Source organism: Numenius arquata, chromosome 1, assembly GCF_964106895.1.
Source record: "Numenius arquata chromosome 1, bNumArq3.hap1.1, whole genome shotgun sequence".
Classification (NCBI taxonomy): Eukaryota; Metazoa; Chordata; class Aves; order Charadriiformes; family Scolopacidae; genus Numenius; species Numenius arquata.
Window position 1 is genome coordinate 8,977,885 of NC_133576.1, and position 18,565 is coordinate 8,996,449.

An 18,565-nucleotide genomic window follows, 5' to 3' on the forward strand; every position below is an offset into this window, starting at 1 on the left:
TCCTAAAAATGAATCTATACCCCAACTATCTGTTTCTTATGATGGAGAATAGCCAGAAAATGCCAGATCCAGCTTGTTATTAACAATATCTAGTCAGAAATGAAGTTAACCTGCTTCTGCCAAATAAAGGTATACACTCAAAATAGCTAGGCTGTCTTTTAATCTAAGTCAGATTGGTTGGTTGGGATTTTGCGTTTTTGGAAGAGGGATAGATGTACTTTACATCTACAGATGAGGAACAACAATGCGCCCATAGTTCATGTCTTACAGGTGTTCTCTTGGCAAAAATGCTTGGATCTCAGATAAGGCAATGTTTTGCATGTGTTTTAATTCTGTTTTGGGATGATCAGGTCAAGTTAAAGAGCTGTGTATGGCAAATGGGCAAACAGTATCCTCCTTTACCACCCCACCTTAAAAACATCTTCTCCAAGTATCAAGTATCCTTTTGTTCTTTACTGTGTTTCTGACGCTCAGCTATTGAGAAGAGATGACAGCGAAATATTGATGGTAGAACCAACCAACAGAACTTTCTTTTACTCTAGAATGTTTAACTGTAGTTTAAAGTCTTAACTGGTGACAGACCAGTGAAGAGTAGCTTAGGGTGTAGCACATCCTTAAACATCAAAAGCGACATGGCTAGAAAGAGATACCATGTTGCTGATGTGTCTAATTCCCCTATTTTCACAGAAGCGGAGTTGCATGGACAAAAAAAAAGTACAGACAACTTCAGAGATCTGTTTACAGTATTAATATGTGAGCCAGCAGTTCTGCTGGGATATAAAATTGTGTGGAAATATTTCTAAATGTTTATGCAAGTCATGTTTCAAAATTTTTTGTTGCTATCACTGTACAATTTCTGCAACTGCTTTGCTACTATGTGCAAATAATCATTGACATTTAAGTGAGCTGGGTTGTTGTGGTTTTTACTGTAGCTAAGGATGTTACATTTCTTATTCTAGTTTTCCTTTAAACCTGAAGGCTTCAGTGTTCTATTTAAAAGAATCACAGAGTTATTACAGCAACATTGTGGCTTAACTTTTACCTGGTTTGGTTGTTTTTTTTTTTTTTTTTGTTACTTAATTCTGGTCTCCAACACAGACCACAAAGACTGTAACTTAATTGGTACTATGGGCAATGATTGGGCAATGATTGCAGAAACTAGTGTTAGGGGAGACGGCTTCTAATGAAATATCTGGGATGGAAGAAGTATCTCTTGAAGGGACTAGAGTAGTTGCTGTTCTGCAACAGCTCCCTGCATTCAAGTTGCAGAAAATGAATCCTCTGGTACTGCTCTGAGAATTATCTTCTTTTAAAAACACAGGTTCCCTTCCTATTCTTAGGTCACTGTAGGAATTATTTTGTATTTGTACTGTTCAGTCTGTTTTAGAAGGTGTTGTCTAAGATCTTTGATTACAATTGTGGTTTTGTTTATGCTTTCCAGTTATGTATGATTATATTCCCTTATAGCAGCCTTCAAGGTAAAGAGATATGTCTATGGCTAGACAGATGTTTCACGACTGCACCTTATGAGCAGCAACTGGAACTCAGGGAGCTGTTGCAGAACAGCAGCTACTCTGGTTTCTCAATGTGCATTTCTGCCATCGCAGAGTTTGTGAGCTACTTTCTTTGGCAGTGTATCAGCCGTGGTCCAAATGTGTATTTTCTTCTATCAGTTAGAGGTGTTGTAAAAGATGGGGTGAGATTTTTCAAGCATGTTTACTGCTGAAGACTGCAAAAAGCCTTTTGCTCATTTTTATAGCAGCAGAATTAAGTTCCAACTTCCTATACTTTTTTTAGTTATCTGTAATAAAACATCATGGCTAAACGGTCAATCTTCCATTTTGTTGGAAATACAGTAACTTTGTTTTTTACTACATATGGTCATCTGTGATTTGGTATTTTCTTTAATGCTTAGAAAAAACAGGAATTTCTTGGAGTGCTTTGACAGTGTTCATAAGCCCTCATCTCGAAGCCGTATTTCTTGTTCTTTTTTTGCTAATATCCTCTTACCTCTGATTCCCCTCTGCCTCTGCTCTTGCACTGATTTTTTTTTTTTTGTTTGTTTGTTTTCTGAGCAGCATATTACACAACAGAATATATTTCTCAATATTACTCAACATATTTCTCAAAATGCAGCTTTGGCAGAATTCACTTCTGCCAATGAGACATGCAGATGGACTGTCATTTTTACTGTGACTATGTGACTACAAATGCACCTCTATACATTATTTAAATACTTACATGGAGATAATGAATTGCAGAAAAATGACCTGTAAAGGTTTATAATTTGAGAAAATTTCAGCAGGGTAAACTTCAACAAGCTATTGCTAATAAAACACTTGGATGAACTGAATCATACAGAATATTTTACTTGTAGTTTCTCCTTAAAGATTGTGTTTGTTTTTCAATCACTTATTTTATAAACATGATTATGCACACTTTAAAATTCAGTTTGGTCTAAGCTGCTGTTTATATCTGCTGAGTATTGTGGAGTTTGACCTAAGGTTGCTCATTTATTCTGCCTAGTATTAACTTTTTGTGGGTTTTCTGGTTTTTTTTAGGCTATTTTATCAGAAAACAAGGAAAAACTGCCTATAGCGATAAACCCACCAGTTTATGACAAAGACAAAGTTTTCAAGTACGTATCTGCAAACAAAATGCTTTCTTACCAAGAGTGAGTATAATAATTGCAGTGTGCTGAGCCTGAACTGCCTTTTCCAGCTTTGAACAACAGAGGCAAGTAAAGTGTGTTTATATATAGCCAATTGCTTAAGATTTTGACTTACTAGTTGTTCTTGTTGGATGCTTCAGAGTAAATGAATTTGCACTTACAGAATTTCTAAAAAAAAATTCAGATTTTTTTTAAAATAAGTGCCACCTTCTGGGTGAAAGACAAGTTGCATAATATTGTAGCACTGTTTTCACTAAGGAGTATAACGAAAGTATATAAGAAAGACTTCTCTTCTGCATTATAGGATTTACATCCGTAGGGGTACATGTGCTTCTCTGTGCTATGTGAATATAACGGACTATTTCCCTCCTTCAGATGAGATTGCCAAACAGGAATTTTGTCAAAACCTGGGGTGTTTTGAATTGGATTTGTTCCTAACTACAAAAATGGAGTTTCATGTTGTGAAACTATTTCAGAAGAAAGCTGGGAGAACATTGCAAAGATAAGGGATTTTTGTGAGCAAAAGCTGTGGCACTGCATGGCTAGACTGCCTTATTACTAGTTTTATTCCAGAAAAACATACTATTGCATAGCATGTGCTGTGAGTTGCACTCTAGGGTGTTTGTAGTCGGACACTGGGATCTGAGTTTTTGCTCAGGATATTTTGCTTAAGGGATGAAGTTAGGCTACAAGGTATTTGGTTGTGTTGAGGGGATTTGTTGTGCACTAGATCAACTTTACTTGTGAAGAACTATTGAAAATTGAAGTCACTTTGAATTAAGAGGCATTTGTTAACTTGCTTAGTGGTAGTCTGGACTTCATTATACAGTTGAAATCTCTGGTTACAAGACTGTGAGGATAAGCAAAAGCTATTTTTTCATCAGTGTTCTTGCCTGTATTTCAGATAAGGGAGCCAAAGGTAGATGCATTCTAACGGAGATGGAAAGAAACAGTGAGGTTGTTGGGAGATGTCAACTTATTTTTCACTGCTGCCTCTTTATTTTGCATCTCATATTTCAGGTGAATGGCATTCACATCAGGGAAGGACGGGGAAACACATGCCAAATCCTTCCTGCTCTGCTTCTAAGGAATGTTATCAACACTCTATGTACTCCGAAGGGTTTTCCTCTCTTTTTCTTTATCCAGTTCTTGTCTGGAGAGGAGAAAGGAGAGCAGCATAGCCCCCACAGGAGGCCAGAAGGTCCTCCTTGTTCTCTGAATTTCATCTACTAAAGTTCCTCCAGGAGCAGGGTAGCATCCCACTAGGTCCTGGTGATCTAGTGGGAACTGCGGTCTTTCAGTGCTTTTGGCTTCTTTCAAAGCCTTAAAACTTTAAAGGCTGCCACCACGGACAGGCAGATGGGAATGTGTGAAGCTGGGTAGATGTGTGTAGCCTGTTAAAGTGTACGCTCTGCCTTGTGTATTGTCACTGTTGTAGGGAATTTGGAAGAAATTAAATGCACGAGGTTGCAAGGTTTAGAACCTGGGACAAATTCTTAGTCATCTTGTCTCCAAGTAGAGCTAAGACAGAGAGTGGGAAGATGAAATAAATGTTTAACCTGAATCCTGAAAAGCAGGGGAGAAAGTACATGTAGTTTGATATCGCAAAATTACAGGTTGAAGTAGGTCTTGTAGTGTTAATAGTAACTGCTGCCCTAAGGACACTGTTCTATCCAGCTGTGCTGATTACTGGCTTGAAAAAAAGGTGGATAAAAGAACTAAATGTTTCAAAGACAAAATTCGCATGAAAAGTTCTTCCAGTTTGTGTTGGGCTTGATCATCTCTCTTTCTCTTGATCTTCTCTTTCATGTTTCTCTTCAGCTACATCAGTCATTTTTTTTTAAGATGCCCAAAGAGCTGTTATGAGACGACAGCTCTTTCTTTTTATCAGTCTTGTCAGCTCTGTACTTTGGAAGTTGATTCTTATAACTGCTTCTTAGCTTTAAACGCTTTGAGTAAATTAAGTGACATCTAACATGTTTTACCTTATTTGCACTATTCCACTGAATGATATCTTCTTTAATCCCAGGCTTTATACCATCCCTACTAGGACTTCTGTATGACAAGGGGTGGGGGGGAATCATTCAGGAAGTATGGTTAGTTGGCTTCATTAGTTCAATGGGTCATTGATGTTGGAATGAAAGGTCCAGAGAGTAAGTTGGCTGATACCACAGTATTGCAGTGTAGAGGTTCTGTCATCTATCAAACCCAGAATGGGACTTGGTGCATTTCTTACCTGTCTGTATTATTATGTATATATGTGGATGTGTATTATTAGAGGTAGACATGAGAATGTGTACCAACTTACTTAAGTGAAAACAAGGGAATACCATAAAGATCCTACATATTCCTTAGATAACAACAGAGGAATCTCCCAGTAGTTGTCAAGTGCCTGCCCTTATAGTCTGTGTTTCCTGAGTGCAGAGGTCTGATTTTTTTCAAATGCATATACTGAAGTACCTAAGGGAATCTGACCACTAAACTGAGTGATATGTGTGGCGGTGAAATACATTGCTTTTTATGTAGTGTTTCTCTGAAATTTTCATTCTCAAAATCAAATCGCCTGCCTTCCAGACTTCCAGACTTTTATGGTAAGAGGATGGTGTAGAATGGATGGAGTAATTTTAAAAACTTGGAATGAGTGGAATGGCCTTATTTTCCCTCTAATCTTAACCTCCATCAGCTTATTTCAGTGGTCTTCCCGCACTTGGCAAAGATGATTGAGCTTGCCTGTTACTTCTGTGCTGCATTTTTGTGTTCTATAAGCAAGTCTTAAGATCCAAAATGGTCTGGCACATGAGTTTCTTAGCAAGACTTCAAGATTAAGAAAGCAGGCTTCTTATTGTTGATGTGAGTAGCACCTGTGAAATCTTGTGTATAGCTGTAAGCTACTGGGGGAAAAAAAAGTCTTAATAGTCTTTGATAATGATGTGTTATAGAAGATACCACTGTCTTCTGGGTATCTATGAAGGCAGCTCATTGTAGTGGGAAATTTTTGAAAGAGAAGTATTAGTTTTTTAGGAAGGGGCTTCTTTGTTTTTAATACTTAACTGGGAAGGAAAAAAGTACCAGCATCTGTCTAAGCCTGATGTGTGGAGTGACCGAATGCAGGTCACTGCTTGCATTTCTGTGTGGTGTAGAGTTTATGTAGAGCGTTTAAGTGAATTAACACTGAGAGGAAATGGATTTTTGGATGTGGAAGAGGAGGTGACCCACCTCTCGGCTGAATCCCCAATTTGTCTAGAGAACACTGCTCTTCAGCTGAGAAAAGTAGCTGGTGCCCAGCCAGCAGTGGGAGTTTCTTGCTGAACGATGTGGTTGGAAACATACAATAAAAGGTGGGGAGGGGGGAAGGAGTGACAGGGGTGGAGAGGAACCTCTGATTAAATGATGTCTAGGGAATGATGTGGAATAAGATTTACTGGACTTATCAAATGCTGCCAGGCTCTCCAGGTGTCCTTCCATGCTGTGTAAGGCCAAATACATTGGCCTCAGGCCTTTGTTACAGCAGCATTTTTCATTCCGTGTCTTCTTTCTGACTGGAGTAAGGGAGTTTGCCACAGGGGTTATGTTTTCGTTTGGTCTTAAGCACAGATCAGTCCATTTTAACACCTTGGGTTATAGTTCTGCCTCATTGTTACCCTAGTTGGAAGAATTGTTTTGAGAACCATCAGTTGAACCAGATGTTTCAAAGGTATTTGCTGTAGCTGCAATTGGAGGAGAAGGAAGCCTTACTCTTTTGAATCCCAAGGATCCCCTACTGAGATACTTCCACTAATTTCAGGAAATACCTTTTTGAACTTTACCTGTAAGTGCGTTCAAGGTCTTCAGCAGTTCATATGCAAACGGAGTACTTTCTGTGACTCTGCATAGCTGCAGTGTAACACTAACTTTGGTTTCACTTATGTCCTGGAGAAAGCAACTGTAACTGGACTGGTTTTGCAGATAATTAACCACATGATTGTACAGCCTTAGCCCAGCTTTATTCCAAATACAAAACATTATACAAGTTTTATCCAACCACATTGCTTTTTAGAATGAATGTACCAAACTGCACATAGCAACTGTATGCTTGGCTGGGTTTTACTCTTTTTTTCCTGAGCTGGAAACCAGATACTGCTCTCATAGCCTGGATTGGAAGCCGGGAATCCTGAAGGCTGGCATTCCAGCACTGCCACAAAAGGTTGTCCAATATGTTGGCAAAATATTTCCAGACCATGCTGAAGGAGCTTAATTGCACTAAGGAGAGAAAGAAAAGGAAAAAAAAAAAAGAAACCAGCAACCAAAACTATTTCTGCTCCCATTTATAGAGTGGATTTAACAAGCAGAATAGATCTGTTGTGTAATCTGATGATCCTCTTGCTACTAAGACCTATTAGCTAGGTTTGGATCAGACTTGTGTCTTTGTGGGATCGATAACTCCTAGGGTGTGTTTGTAAGGAATTCATCTGGGGCTGCATGAGGAACTTTAAATTCTGGTATGTCGTGTGGCGTGTTTTCTTGCATGCATATTTGTGGGGGGGGTGTTGGATACTTCAAGACTTTGTTACAGCGTTATAAGGCCTTTTATCTTGAAGTCACCACTTCGATTCCCTTTTACTTCAGCAAGAACTAAAAGTTGCTCCAAACCAGTGGGTGTTTGGATGGTTTGTATATGAAATGGGTTTGGAGGAACTTGTACTGGATCCAGTATATCAAATTTGGTATTGTACTTTTCCTAGTGTTCAGACTTAAAAGGAGAAGCCACGAAGCCACATAGTGCAGAAAGAAACGCTGGTGGGGCTGTATGAAGATACTAACCTTGCTCTGTTGCAACAGTGGGGAAAGATTGGTAACTTCTTTCAGCTGGGATGCCAGGCTGACTATCTACAATGAAGTCATGTCTCTTGGTCTTAGGCTTCAGCATATAGTATAACTGTTGTAGTATGTCATACACGGAGTTATGCAAAACATCTTACATTTCTTTTTAAAGAATATATTTCCCCCTGTGACTGGGCTATTTTTATGGTTGATCGTTTCAGAGAAGTTTCTCTCAGGGGAATATATCTTCCAATTGGTTAGTAGCAGAGGAGGAGAGGAAAGTTACATGACTGATAAGAATAGATCTGGAGAGGAGGAAGAATATAGTGGTTTCTTATGGAAAAAATTACCAGTTGCTAGTCTGTAAAAATGTTCCCGTACCATGAGAACTGTTTTCTATGTCAGTCTTGATTTTGAGTCGTTATGCTGAATTCTGAATTAAGTGGCCTCACTTAAAGCTGTAAAATTATCAAATTAACCTCTATTGCTATCTGCTCATTTTAATATCTCAGCCAAGTCACTGGTTTTATTTGAGAAGGGAATTTCCTAATATGTGCAGCATCTTGCCTCGTTCTTGGTTGTGTTCAGTAACGCGTATCGGGTTTGGGTTGGGGTTTGGTGTGGTTTTTTTAATGGGGCTGGGAGGGGATTTGTATTAAACCTCAAAGCTGTGTGTACTTCCTGCACATATCTAATGTACATACTTTCATATGTTTTGATTGTTTGGAAATGTCTCTGTGTGTGTGAAGTTCTGAATAAATGAAAATAGTCTTCTGAAGCTACTGAGTAAAACTGACAAGATGTCCCATGAATTTCTTTTTCATGGATGATAGAAGGTTGATTTTTTTAGAGCTCTTCCAGCAACAAACGTCTTTACAAGGTCTGTTTTGCTCAAAGACATTTTATATAATAGTGAGTTCATGTTACTGCTTCTCTGTTAGACACTTGGTCATTGTCTTCTGAACCGCTGTTTTTGTGAAGTTGTAGGAGATAAACTAGCCTTGATATTTCTGTCTCAAAATAAGTTTGGTTTTTTTAATCTGTTCCACTGCAATATAAGATGTTTCTGTGGGTTAAGAAGAGATTGTCACAGTGTAAAGCATAATTCTTGTAGAAAGCTGAGCTTAAAACTTTTTTTCTGTTCAAGCATGGGTTGATCAGTTTGAGAAACCAAACTGATGTGTTTCTTCATATGACTTTTTCTTCTTCTAGGGTTTTCACAGACATTCAGCAAGTCCTCAACAACCTGACACATCCCCGTTTTGTATTCACAGACAACGAGGGAGAAGCAGACATCCTCTACAACTTCTCACACTTCAAAGATTATAGGTTGCAACTTTTCCTCTGATAATACAAATTCTTTCTTTGTTATAAAAACTGTGTTCCCAAAGGCCTCCCCAACCTTCCTCCTTCACCCAACAATTTATTTTTTTTGTAGGAAGCTAAGTGAGGAAAGGCCCGAGGTAATGCTGAATCAGTTCCCATGTGAGAACCTCCTGACTGTCAAAGACTGCCTGGCATCCATCTCTAGACGAGCTGGAGGACTAGATGGGCCAAGATGGTTGCCTCGTACTTTTAACCTCCAAACAGAATTGCCTCAGTTCATCAGCTACTTTCAGCAACGTGAGAGAAGGTGGCTCGTGTTTCCACTTCCTTACATTTTGTGCTTTCTTAATCCCACTTCCCTCAAAGACCAGTACCCTGCATTTTGAGCTTGGCAGCTGTTACACCACCATAAGTTTGTTCTTGCTGCTTTAATGTTCAAATGAATTTTACCTGGGAAGTGTGAGCTTTTTAGGTATTTTCTTTATTGTAAGAGTAGTTAAGCGATGCATTTTGAAACACAAACTTCACCAGGATTTGAATACAGATTTGAAGGCTGTTGCTTTTTGTCTGGTCAAGATCTTACCTGTAGTATTTAACAGATATAAGAAGGATCAAAATGTGTTTGCAATGTATGTTGGTTTGTTGCATTTTTTTCAGGGCACCAGTAGCAGTTGTTCTTGCACTTGAGCCAGAGTGGAAAATGTTTACAGTTAAAGTGCTTGAGTTCTATAAGGTTGTGAAAGTAAAATTGAGGTTTAGCATTAGCCTAAAGCAGTTGTGGAGCTTTGCAGTTTTAAGTCCACACTATTTCTGCTGCTACAGCTGCCTTGGAGTGGATGGAACCTAAGATTTTTTTCTTCTGGTAAGAGAGAAAGAGACCATTAGGTACTGCTAGTGGAATAACCTCTTTTGCCTAGTATGGAGTATTCTGGTGGAAAGGTTGCTTCTTTGTTGATGCTTGCTTATGGTGCCATCTGCCAGGCATTTCATTTGGCCTTTCTTTGCTCTACATAGTTTGTGGTTGACTGGCATGACCAGGAGAGAGCGCTTCTTCCATGTGTCCCTAGTGTGTGGTGTTTTAATTCCTTTTTAATGCCAAGGATTGACAGTGAATGCAATGTGTTTGTAGGGAATGGGAAGAAGGAAGTGGGAATTTTCAAACAAACAAACAAAACGGGCTCTCTTAAGTTAACATGGCTAACTTCAGCTCAGTTTATGCTGTTTATCATGAAGCTCAAGAAGTTTCTCAGGATGCTTTAATAGATTGAGGAAAGGAAGACATCAAGTGTCACCCTGCCCTTAGTCGGAAAGATACATTGAAAGACCAGCATGTTGCCTGCTTTTCTCAAGGATATTTCACAGAATTTTGCCCCTTGAGGTGACTAGGTACTAGAAAGTGAGAAGATGGTGGTGTGCTTTCATTTTCTTGCAATATGAACTGCTGAGATATTGTGCGATTTCTTCCCAAAGAGATGAGTTACGGTGTCATTTAATATGAATGATTTGAAGATGTTATTAGGGAATCAACTTGGAAAACTGCACGATACCCTGCCAGAATGTTCTCAGACTCTTGGCAGAATGATTTCTGCAGCATGACCTGTGCCTGTTCACGATGATGCTGCCCTGTTGATGGGTAGTTTTCCTCTTTTGAAGGAGTCAGGTGCAGAAGAAGGAAATAAACAGTGAAAGCATGCTAAGCCCTAACTGAAAAGATCAGTGAAAGCTACTGCTGCCTTTTCTGCCCTTAGTGCCTAAGGCCAAATGCTCCCAGCTGTCAGTCAAATTCCTTAGTTTTTGCACTATAGCCCACATAAATAAAGTATTTATTCAGGGGAGTACATAGATCAGTTCAAGTGGATGTTCAGACACATGAATGAGGTGGATACTTTTACAGGCATTGGCTTCTCTCTCTCTTTCTCTCTTTCTCTCAGAGGAGAAGACAATCACTGGATATGCAAACCATGGAACTTGGCCAGAAGCCTGGATACCCACATCACCAACAGCCTTAACAATATCATCAGGCATAGGGAAAGCAGCCCGAAGGTTAGAGAGCATGGATTTGAATGTGATTTAAGGGGAAGAGCTGAAAAAACTGTTTCATGAAAGGAAGTCTGAAAGTATAAAGACGGAAATTTATTTTCTTCAAAAAATAAGCATGCAGTTTCAATCTTTTGGCCATAAGCATACAGTTTCAGTCAATTCAGGATTGATTCAGATTCGAATTGGTCAGCTCTCAAAGAGCCTGGTGTTTTCTTATTTAAAAGAAATATAACTTACCCTGACAGTAATAAATACACCAGTGTGGTGCTGCTTTAACGGTAATCTTCAGACTGGCAGATGAACACACATTAGCTATTGTTAGTGTTGGTCATAAATTTTGGTACATTATTGCTTCTGTCCCCTGGTTGATCACTATTGCAGATCTACAGCTCTGCTCAGTGGCACAAAGTACCGTCTTTGCTAACAGTAGATGAATCATGAAGCTTTTTGTAGGGAGTCTGCAGTTGTACCTCAGAGTGTCACTTCAGCTTTATTTCTGTTGGTGTGTGGACTGCACATATTTTCTGGAATGCAGAAATGCACAAAGAATTGCTTCACATTTCTAGTTCAAATGCTGCACATTTCTAAAGAAAAACTGAAAAGCATACAAGGATACCTTAAATCATCGAGATCCGGTGACACTTTGTGTTCATTTCAGTTGAATTATATTTACTGTGAGTGTTTTTGCTTTGTTGTAGGTAGTGTGCAAATATATTGAGAATCCAGTCTTGTTTCATCGAGAAGATGTGGGGATGGTTAAATTTGACATCCGTTATGTTGTATTGCTGCGGTCCATAAAACCACTCAAGCTGTATACCTATGATGTGTTCTGGCTGCGCTTCTCAAATCGGTAATTACGTTCTCCTCATTAGTGTGGAGGGGCTTAGAATTAAATCTGATACCTTGGAAACTAAGGAATTGTTTTATTCCCTAGGGCATTTTCACTTGATGACTTGGATGACTATGAGAAGCATTTCACAGTCATGAATTATGCTCCTGGTGTGACATTAAAACAGGTAAGCAAACAGACCAAGACATTCCCTCACCTTTCCGTTGTTAGAAACTCTTCCAGTGCCTCCTTTGTGACTCTTGCCAAATAACCTATTTCACATCCACTTAAACAAGCAGTCAGTGTGTTGAAAGTACCCTAAGTCCTAAGCAATTATTTTCCTAGACTCTTCCCCCCCTAATCATCTGTGATTTATCTAAGGTAACACAAAGCTAGATCCTTAACGTAACCGACATTGATAGAGATCAGAAAAAGAATTATTAAAATGGCACCTAATCATTGTCAAAGACTTCAGTGTGATCTTTTATAATGAGAAATACTGGAACAAGGAAGGTAGTTGGGAACTGTCTAATTCCCTAGTTCTCTACCTGGGTTTGTATAAATGGCAAAAAATATTTGATGTTCCATTCTCTTTTCATCTGATTACTCAGTCATTCCCAACCAAACCAGTCTTTGATGTTGCTAAACTGTTTTAGGTACACTGTGAAGAATTTATTCCTCTCTTTGAAAAACAATATCCTGAATATCCTTGGACAATGGTACAAGTAAGTCAGCAATTCATCTTTCCTGTGTAAATGTTCATGGATTCTTTTTACTCAGCAAACTAGCTTTTCCAAAAGTGTTGTGTTTTTTTCCCTCATAAGACATACTTCATGTGTATCATTTCCACAAAAGACAACAAATGTGAACCTTTCTTTTAGAAGCATTTATTAACTTAGCGGAATTTCCTCTCAAATATTTTGTTGTTAGCATTTGAGAATTTTATTTCATGATTATACTATAAGAATTCTGTATATTAGACTTAGTAAGTCCTGACTACCCTCAGGATCCTGGGAGAAGGATCTTTTTTTTTTGTTGTTGTTGCAAGTTCCATCTTTTTTAGCAGAAGGTTGCCAGTAATCTAAGCCCATGGTTGTGAAGACTTAGTATTTCATGCGAAAAGGCAGGGAAGTCCAGAATATAAGGTGTGCTGATCACTACAGTTGTTGCTCACGTGGTGTGGAAAAGCCTTTTTCAAAAACCTTCACTATTCTTCAGTAGAACATTGATTCTGAAAAGTTGAACCAGCGAAGTATTCAGGCTCTTGCCTCCTTTGTTCCAAACAGCTTCACAAGATAAGGAGCTGTCAGAACAAGTAGGAAACTAAAGTAAATAGGAAATTACAGTATATGGTAATTCCAGTGAAATGGCATCACAGATTTTGATTTATCTATTTTAAGCAGAGCTGTGGGTCTAAAGATCTCCCTGCACACTTTCAGGTTTGCTTGCTGGGCAAGCTGGGATGTGCCCAGCTGTGCCCAAGTAGCTGGGGGAAATAAGCACTGCCTCTGCTCCCAGGGGTACTGTGCTTGAAAGGTTACACTGCCAGATTGGATGGTGCAGAGGCTGCATTTGTGTTCTGTGGCATATTTAAAGAAACCAAGTTAGGCTGGTCTTCTCTCTTTTCTTAAAGACCCCTCCTCTGCCAACATAATATCTCAGCCAGTAAGTCAGGACCCCTGCTTGTTAAATTAAATCTTGCCTTTGAGACTGCATGCAGAATTTCTTGCTGCTGCCCCAGCTTCTCTGTGCTGGCGAGCTGGCCAGAGGCCTGACCTTAGTCATTGCATTATGTCTTTTCACAAGAAAAACAAATGGTTCCCTAATTCTAGGGCATCTTTTATCTGCGAAGAGGAAGCTCCAGATATTGTAGTTCCACAAAACATGCAGGAAGGTGGATGAGGACCTTCTCTTTGACTGTTGCCATAATTCGTGCTTGAAAGAAAAAGCTGAACATGAACAGAACATGGACAAAACTGAATTGTTGCATCCTTCCATATTCATCAGGAGCTAGAAGATGCAGAATGAACAATAGCTGAGCATTTATGTGTGTGTGTGCTTTCAAAAGTGAATAAATTACTCAACTGTGGGTTGATTTCCATAAATTAATTTTCATCAGTTTTAACTAGGACCTCACATCCAATCAATGATACTCAGAGCATGACAGGTTTTGCAGCATTGGGTTTAAAGTACTCTAGAAGAGACTATAAGGGGTGAAAAGAGAGACATCAAAATACGTACTGTAGGTTACCCAAAGTAGTCCAGTGTGCAGAATAGGAAGTGTTACACCATCTTTTCATTTGCAGAAGGAATGGTTCATTGCAGTATAAACTCAATGCCGAAATTAACACCTGTGTGTTCTTCCTGTTTTATTTCACCGTCATTTTGGATATCTGATTGTTTCTCAAAATACCAATGTAGTATATTCTTAAAGTCTCCATGTCCCCACCACCCTTTTTAGGGGAGGTATAAATGGGTGGAAGACTTTTCATTGTGGAACAAAACAGAACAAAGCTAGAATGCAAATTAATAGGCAGGAAAAAGTCAGAACTTCACAGTTGTACTGCTGGTGTTCACAGAACTTTCATGGGTTTTCTTTTTCCCTTCCTCTATGCATAAGTGCAATACTGTATATAACCTCTGAGAAGGGGGTTAATTCTAATATTGAATGCCCTGTTTACAGGATTTCTGTAGTACTGATTTGCTCCCCAGAAAAGTCCATGGATATTGCCAGGTGCTTGGCGTTTTCACTGTGTTGTCTTTAGGTCTAAATGCACGTTTTGAAGCTAATACTGTGCAGATTTTCCTCTGTTGGCTAGTGTAGTTTATACAAAATCTTTAAAAATCTGTATGAATGATGTTATTAAAAACATTGCTTTTATGGAACCTCACTTGTTATTCAGAGATCTCTTTCTGTTATTAGGCAAATATTTTTAAGGCATTTGCTGAATTGTTCCAAGTTGCTTCAGCTAAACCCGCACCTCTTGGCATCTGCGATTACCCGTCATCAAGAGCAATATATGCTGTTGACTTGATGCTTAAATGGGACACCAGCAGAGATGGTGAGAAGCTTGTTTCTTTGAATGTTCAATTCTTTTATATTTGTGGACCTTTTCAGAAACTTACTACTTCAGTCTGACCTCTGTTTTTCAAGCAGTGAGAGCTGTGTGCTCTATGCCTCCCACTGATATCTGCAACTCCAGATACACTTTGATCTCTGGGGTTAGCATCTGCCAAGCTGGTTAACAGGAATGATGGGGGACCTGTTTACTGTGGTTGGCTGAGTCCTTGCTTCCCTTGTGCCTCTGCTACTGACATTCTCTGTTTAAAAAAAAAAAAAACAAAACCAAAAACAAAACAAAACAACAAAAAAACACCCACCACCACCACAAACAAAAAAAAAAAACCCACACAGAAAAATCCCAACTGTACAGCAATCCACAGTCTAGTCACTCTGACAGCAGCAAGTTTTCTTTCCCATTTATGGTGAAAGAATGCCTGAAATACCTGTCTCTTTATGAAAACCTTTAAAGAGACATCTTAGTATCTGTCCAAGTATTCCAGACTTGGACCAGTGTCTTCAATGCACAATGACTTACTAAAGCAGGGAAGGGACCACATTCATGATCTCAGTGTTATTGATGTCCTCAGGACCATCACTCAGTTGTTGCCAAGTCTCTGCAAGAACATGTATGCGAAGCTGCTTCATGTTAGTGCCACAGCATCGCTAACTACCTGGTGCCTTTCTTCCAGTCAGTTGTGGAGGACTGGTAGTAAAATTTACCAGACAGGGTGAATTCTTTATTATCTCACCAGGAGGTTCAAAAAAGTTCTGTCAGCGTGCCCAACCCAGACACATGTCTCTTGTAGGTAGAAAAGCAGCAGAGGAGCCAACACAAAAAGGACTGTTGGGGTGACTATTAAACACAACTGAGTGTACTCTTTTCTTGTAACATTGTGGTCCCTGAAACACAGGAGAAATTAATTGCTTGAGCCCAGGTTTGCTGGAGGAGTGATTAGATGTATAATGTGTCGGTTCCCCCAGCCCTCTGCTGTAGTGGCTGATCCTGTAAATATTGAATCACTTTCATGGAGGGAAATAATTGAGGAACAGGCAGTGTGGAACTGAGCCTTTGCTGCTCAGATCAGGTGGAGCAACGGTTTGAATTTGGGTCTGCTACATCAACATTGAACGCTCTTTCACCTGTCCTACGGTTGTCTTGAATGGGAGAGGCAAAGCAACTCGCTAATATTACTAGCTCGGGGAAAACTATTGCAGTAAAAGAACCAACCTTACATTACAGCCCTGGCTGTACATGAGCTGTGCAGGTCTCTAGCCTTTGGGAGGTGCGGGCATAGGTGCGAAAGTCACAGCTGTGATGCCGTAGGCAGCGTATGGACAAACAGGTTAGTTTGTGCAGAGCAGAGTACGGTTTACCTATGCATCAGATGCTTGCACACTCACCAGAGAGGAAATAAAATCTTTCATTTCTCTTTGCACAGAATGCATTTGATTCTGAACTGTACTGGTGAAGTTTTAAGAGAAAATTAAACTTCCAGGCTTCCCTTTAGGAGTGAGATGAAGTGGTAGGTGGGAGTGGCTTAAGCGTAAAGGAATAGAACTGCCAGAACTGGAAACGTAGATATCTAAGAACTTTAAGAAAGGAAGGTTTGTACTGAAATGTGAAAGGATAAGCAGAGTTTTCTGGAAGATGTTTCAAACTGTAAAGCAAGACAGCTCTATCAGGGAAATCCTATTACAGTGTTGCAAATTCTCATTCCAAATGAGGCATTGGATCAGCATAATGATTGCAGAATCTGTTAGGTACTTGTCCTCTGAGTAATGATGGTAGAACACAGCTCTGTCCCTCCCCAAAAAACCCCAAACCAAACCTACTGAAACAAAACCACTCTACTAGCATGCCATCTTGGGTCATAAAAAATGGCTTTTTTCAGTCATTTTCTATAGTCTGTGGTTTAAAGACAGGTAGTGATTCAGGTCCTTTATAGAACTTGTATTAAGAGACAATGTCTGTGTTCCCCTTTACAGGGAAAAGAATTATGCAGCCTCAGATCCTGGAGGTGAACTTTAATCCTGACTGTGATAGAGCCTGCAAATACCACCCTACCTTTTTTAATGATGTCTTCAGCACCCTATTTCTGGATGAAACAGACAGCTGCCATGTGACGTGCATTGTCTAGCCATAGGAGGCTTGACTCTTTTCCTTCCCAGATATGCTTAACAGCAAGATTTATATTTCAGTTCTATGAGCTGCTGATGCAACTATTTTCCTATACTGGTAACCTAGGAAAAAAAAATTTATATTAGAAGAATATGCATATACCATATACTGTATTGATAATCATTTTGTCTGCATTTTCCTTGTCTTGCTTTGTTCTATAAATCATCGGTTGTGTTGACCAAATGTTTATTGAATATGGGAGACCTCAAAATAGGACAGTAACTGGAGCAATTGACTTGTTTTTCAGGTAGCCCGCTTGCTTGCTGGGAAACACTGCACAAGTTCCCCATGTCAACATTAAAACTGTAATTTACTGCATCATGTTGGAGTTTGTGTATCTCTTTCTTATCTATCCCTCTGTTATTCAAAGATCTAAAATGTTCTGATGGGAAATGCAATGAATGACTAGGGTAATGAGATTAAAGATTTAATGGCTCTTCCCATAAACAAACCCTGCAACATTTAGGAACTCTGTACTGCTGGCTATCCTAGCCTGCCCCTTAAAGAAACTAGACTTTTTTTTTTTGAGAAGGGGTTGGGCAGGAAGTAAGAAGGCTGCAATGTCTAGAGCAGCACAGGCAAGAAGAAGAAGCCTTGAAGGAGTGAAAAGGATCTGGGAGACTGTGCTAGAAGCCCAATCAAACTTTGGACTTCGAAGTTTAGGGCCTAAAATAGAGATATTTGAGAGTGGGGTGTCAGCTTGGAAGTAATCGTTCCTAGTCTCTCTTCCCTCCTCACGTCAGGGTAACTGGCTGAAATTTAGCAATTTTAGACTGTTTATGTTGCTTTGTATGTATGTACAAGTTATGAAAATTCTGCTGTCCATTATGAAATATATATTATATGGGTAGTATTTCTTTAAGCTAGTTGCAGTAATTGGATCTGCTTGAGCACAAAGTACAGTTATAAAATGGTATAAATGCTCTAAACCTTGCTTCAAGTTTTGCAAATATGCAACGTGTTATACTTCATGATCAGGAAGGGAGAGGGATATTTCAGGCTATTTCAGGCTGGTCTGCAGAAACCTACTTCTTTAACTGACTGGAACATAGGCTGGAGAAATAAACCATCTGTGTCCTATGGAAAATTCAGTCACTGCAGAGGTGGGGCAGAAGGGAGAGCTGGATTGCACAGCCAGAAGTGGTGCTGACAGCCATATTACTCTCCTGCTCGTGAGTCAGAACTTTTTTGTACTTAAACGTGATTAAAGAAACATGGTGAAGTGCTTAACATAGATGGTGTGACTGCTTCCAATGCAGGGAAAAAAAGTGTCTGTGATACAGAATATAATAATGGGTGCTTGAGTCTGGATGCCAAGGGACGTGCAGTGCTGCTCAGCAGATGTATTTTTCACTTCTAGGAGAGCAAAAGGCACTTTCTGCCTTCAGAGTACCTGAAAACATCTAACAAGGTGTCTGTGGATCTAGACTAAAGGGGAAGGTTTCCCTCATCACAAAGGGAAAAGTGATGTCACGTTTAGCAAACCAGGAGAATGACTTCTAAAAATAGTAAGATTTGTGCAGTGAGACCACAAGCTGTGTGCGTAAATAGTCCATTGTACTCTTTTATACAAAAGATGGTTTTATCTTATGGGAAGCAACTGGTTGAACTAAGCAGCCCAGATCTGACTCTTGTCAGTTGCCATAACCCTGAGGA

The 18,565-nt window shown here is 39.5% G+C and overlaps 1 protein-coding gene across 1 annotated transcript in view; it reads left to right on the forward strand.

The window, feature by feature from the left end:
* TTLL12 (tubulin tyrosine ligase like 12) overlaps positions 1–17,229 on the forward strand; it is a 28,957-nt gene extending 11,728 nt beyond the window's left edge. The window contains exons 6-14 of the mRNA XM_074151762.1: positions 2,562–2,638; positions 8,684–8,800; positions 8,910–9,104; positions 10,729–10,840; positions 11,536–11,687; positions 11,772–11,853; positions 12,323–12,391; positions 14,590–14,728; positions 16,717–17,229. Of these exons, the coding sequence (XP_074007863.1) occupies positions 2,562–2,638; positions 8,684–8,800; positions 8,910–9,104; positions 10,729–10,840; positions 11,536–11,687; positions 11,772–11,853; positions 12,323–12,391; positions 14,590–14,728; positions 16,717–16,868 (1,095 nt within the window). The 3' untranslated portion in view covers positions 16,869–17,229. The remainder of the gene's footprint in view (positions 1–2,561; positions 2,639–8,683; positions 8,801–8,909; positions 9,105–10,728; positions 10,841–11,535; positions 11,688–11,771; positions 11,854–12,322; positions 12,392–14,589; positions 14,729–16,716) is intronic.
* The last annotated feature ends 1,336 nt before the right edge of the window (positions 17,230–18,565 follow it).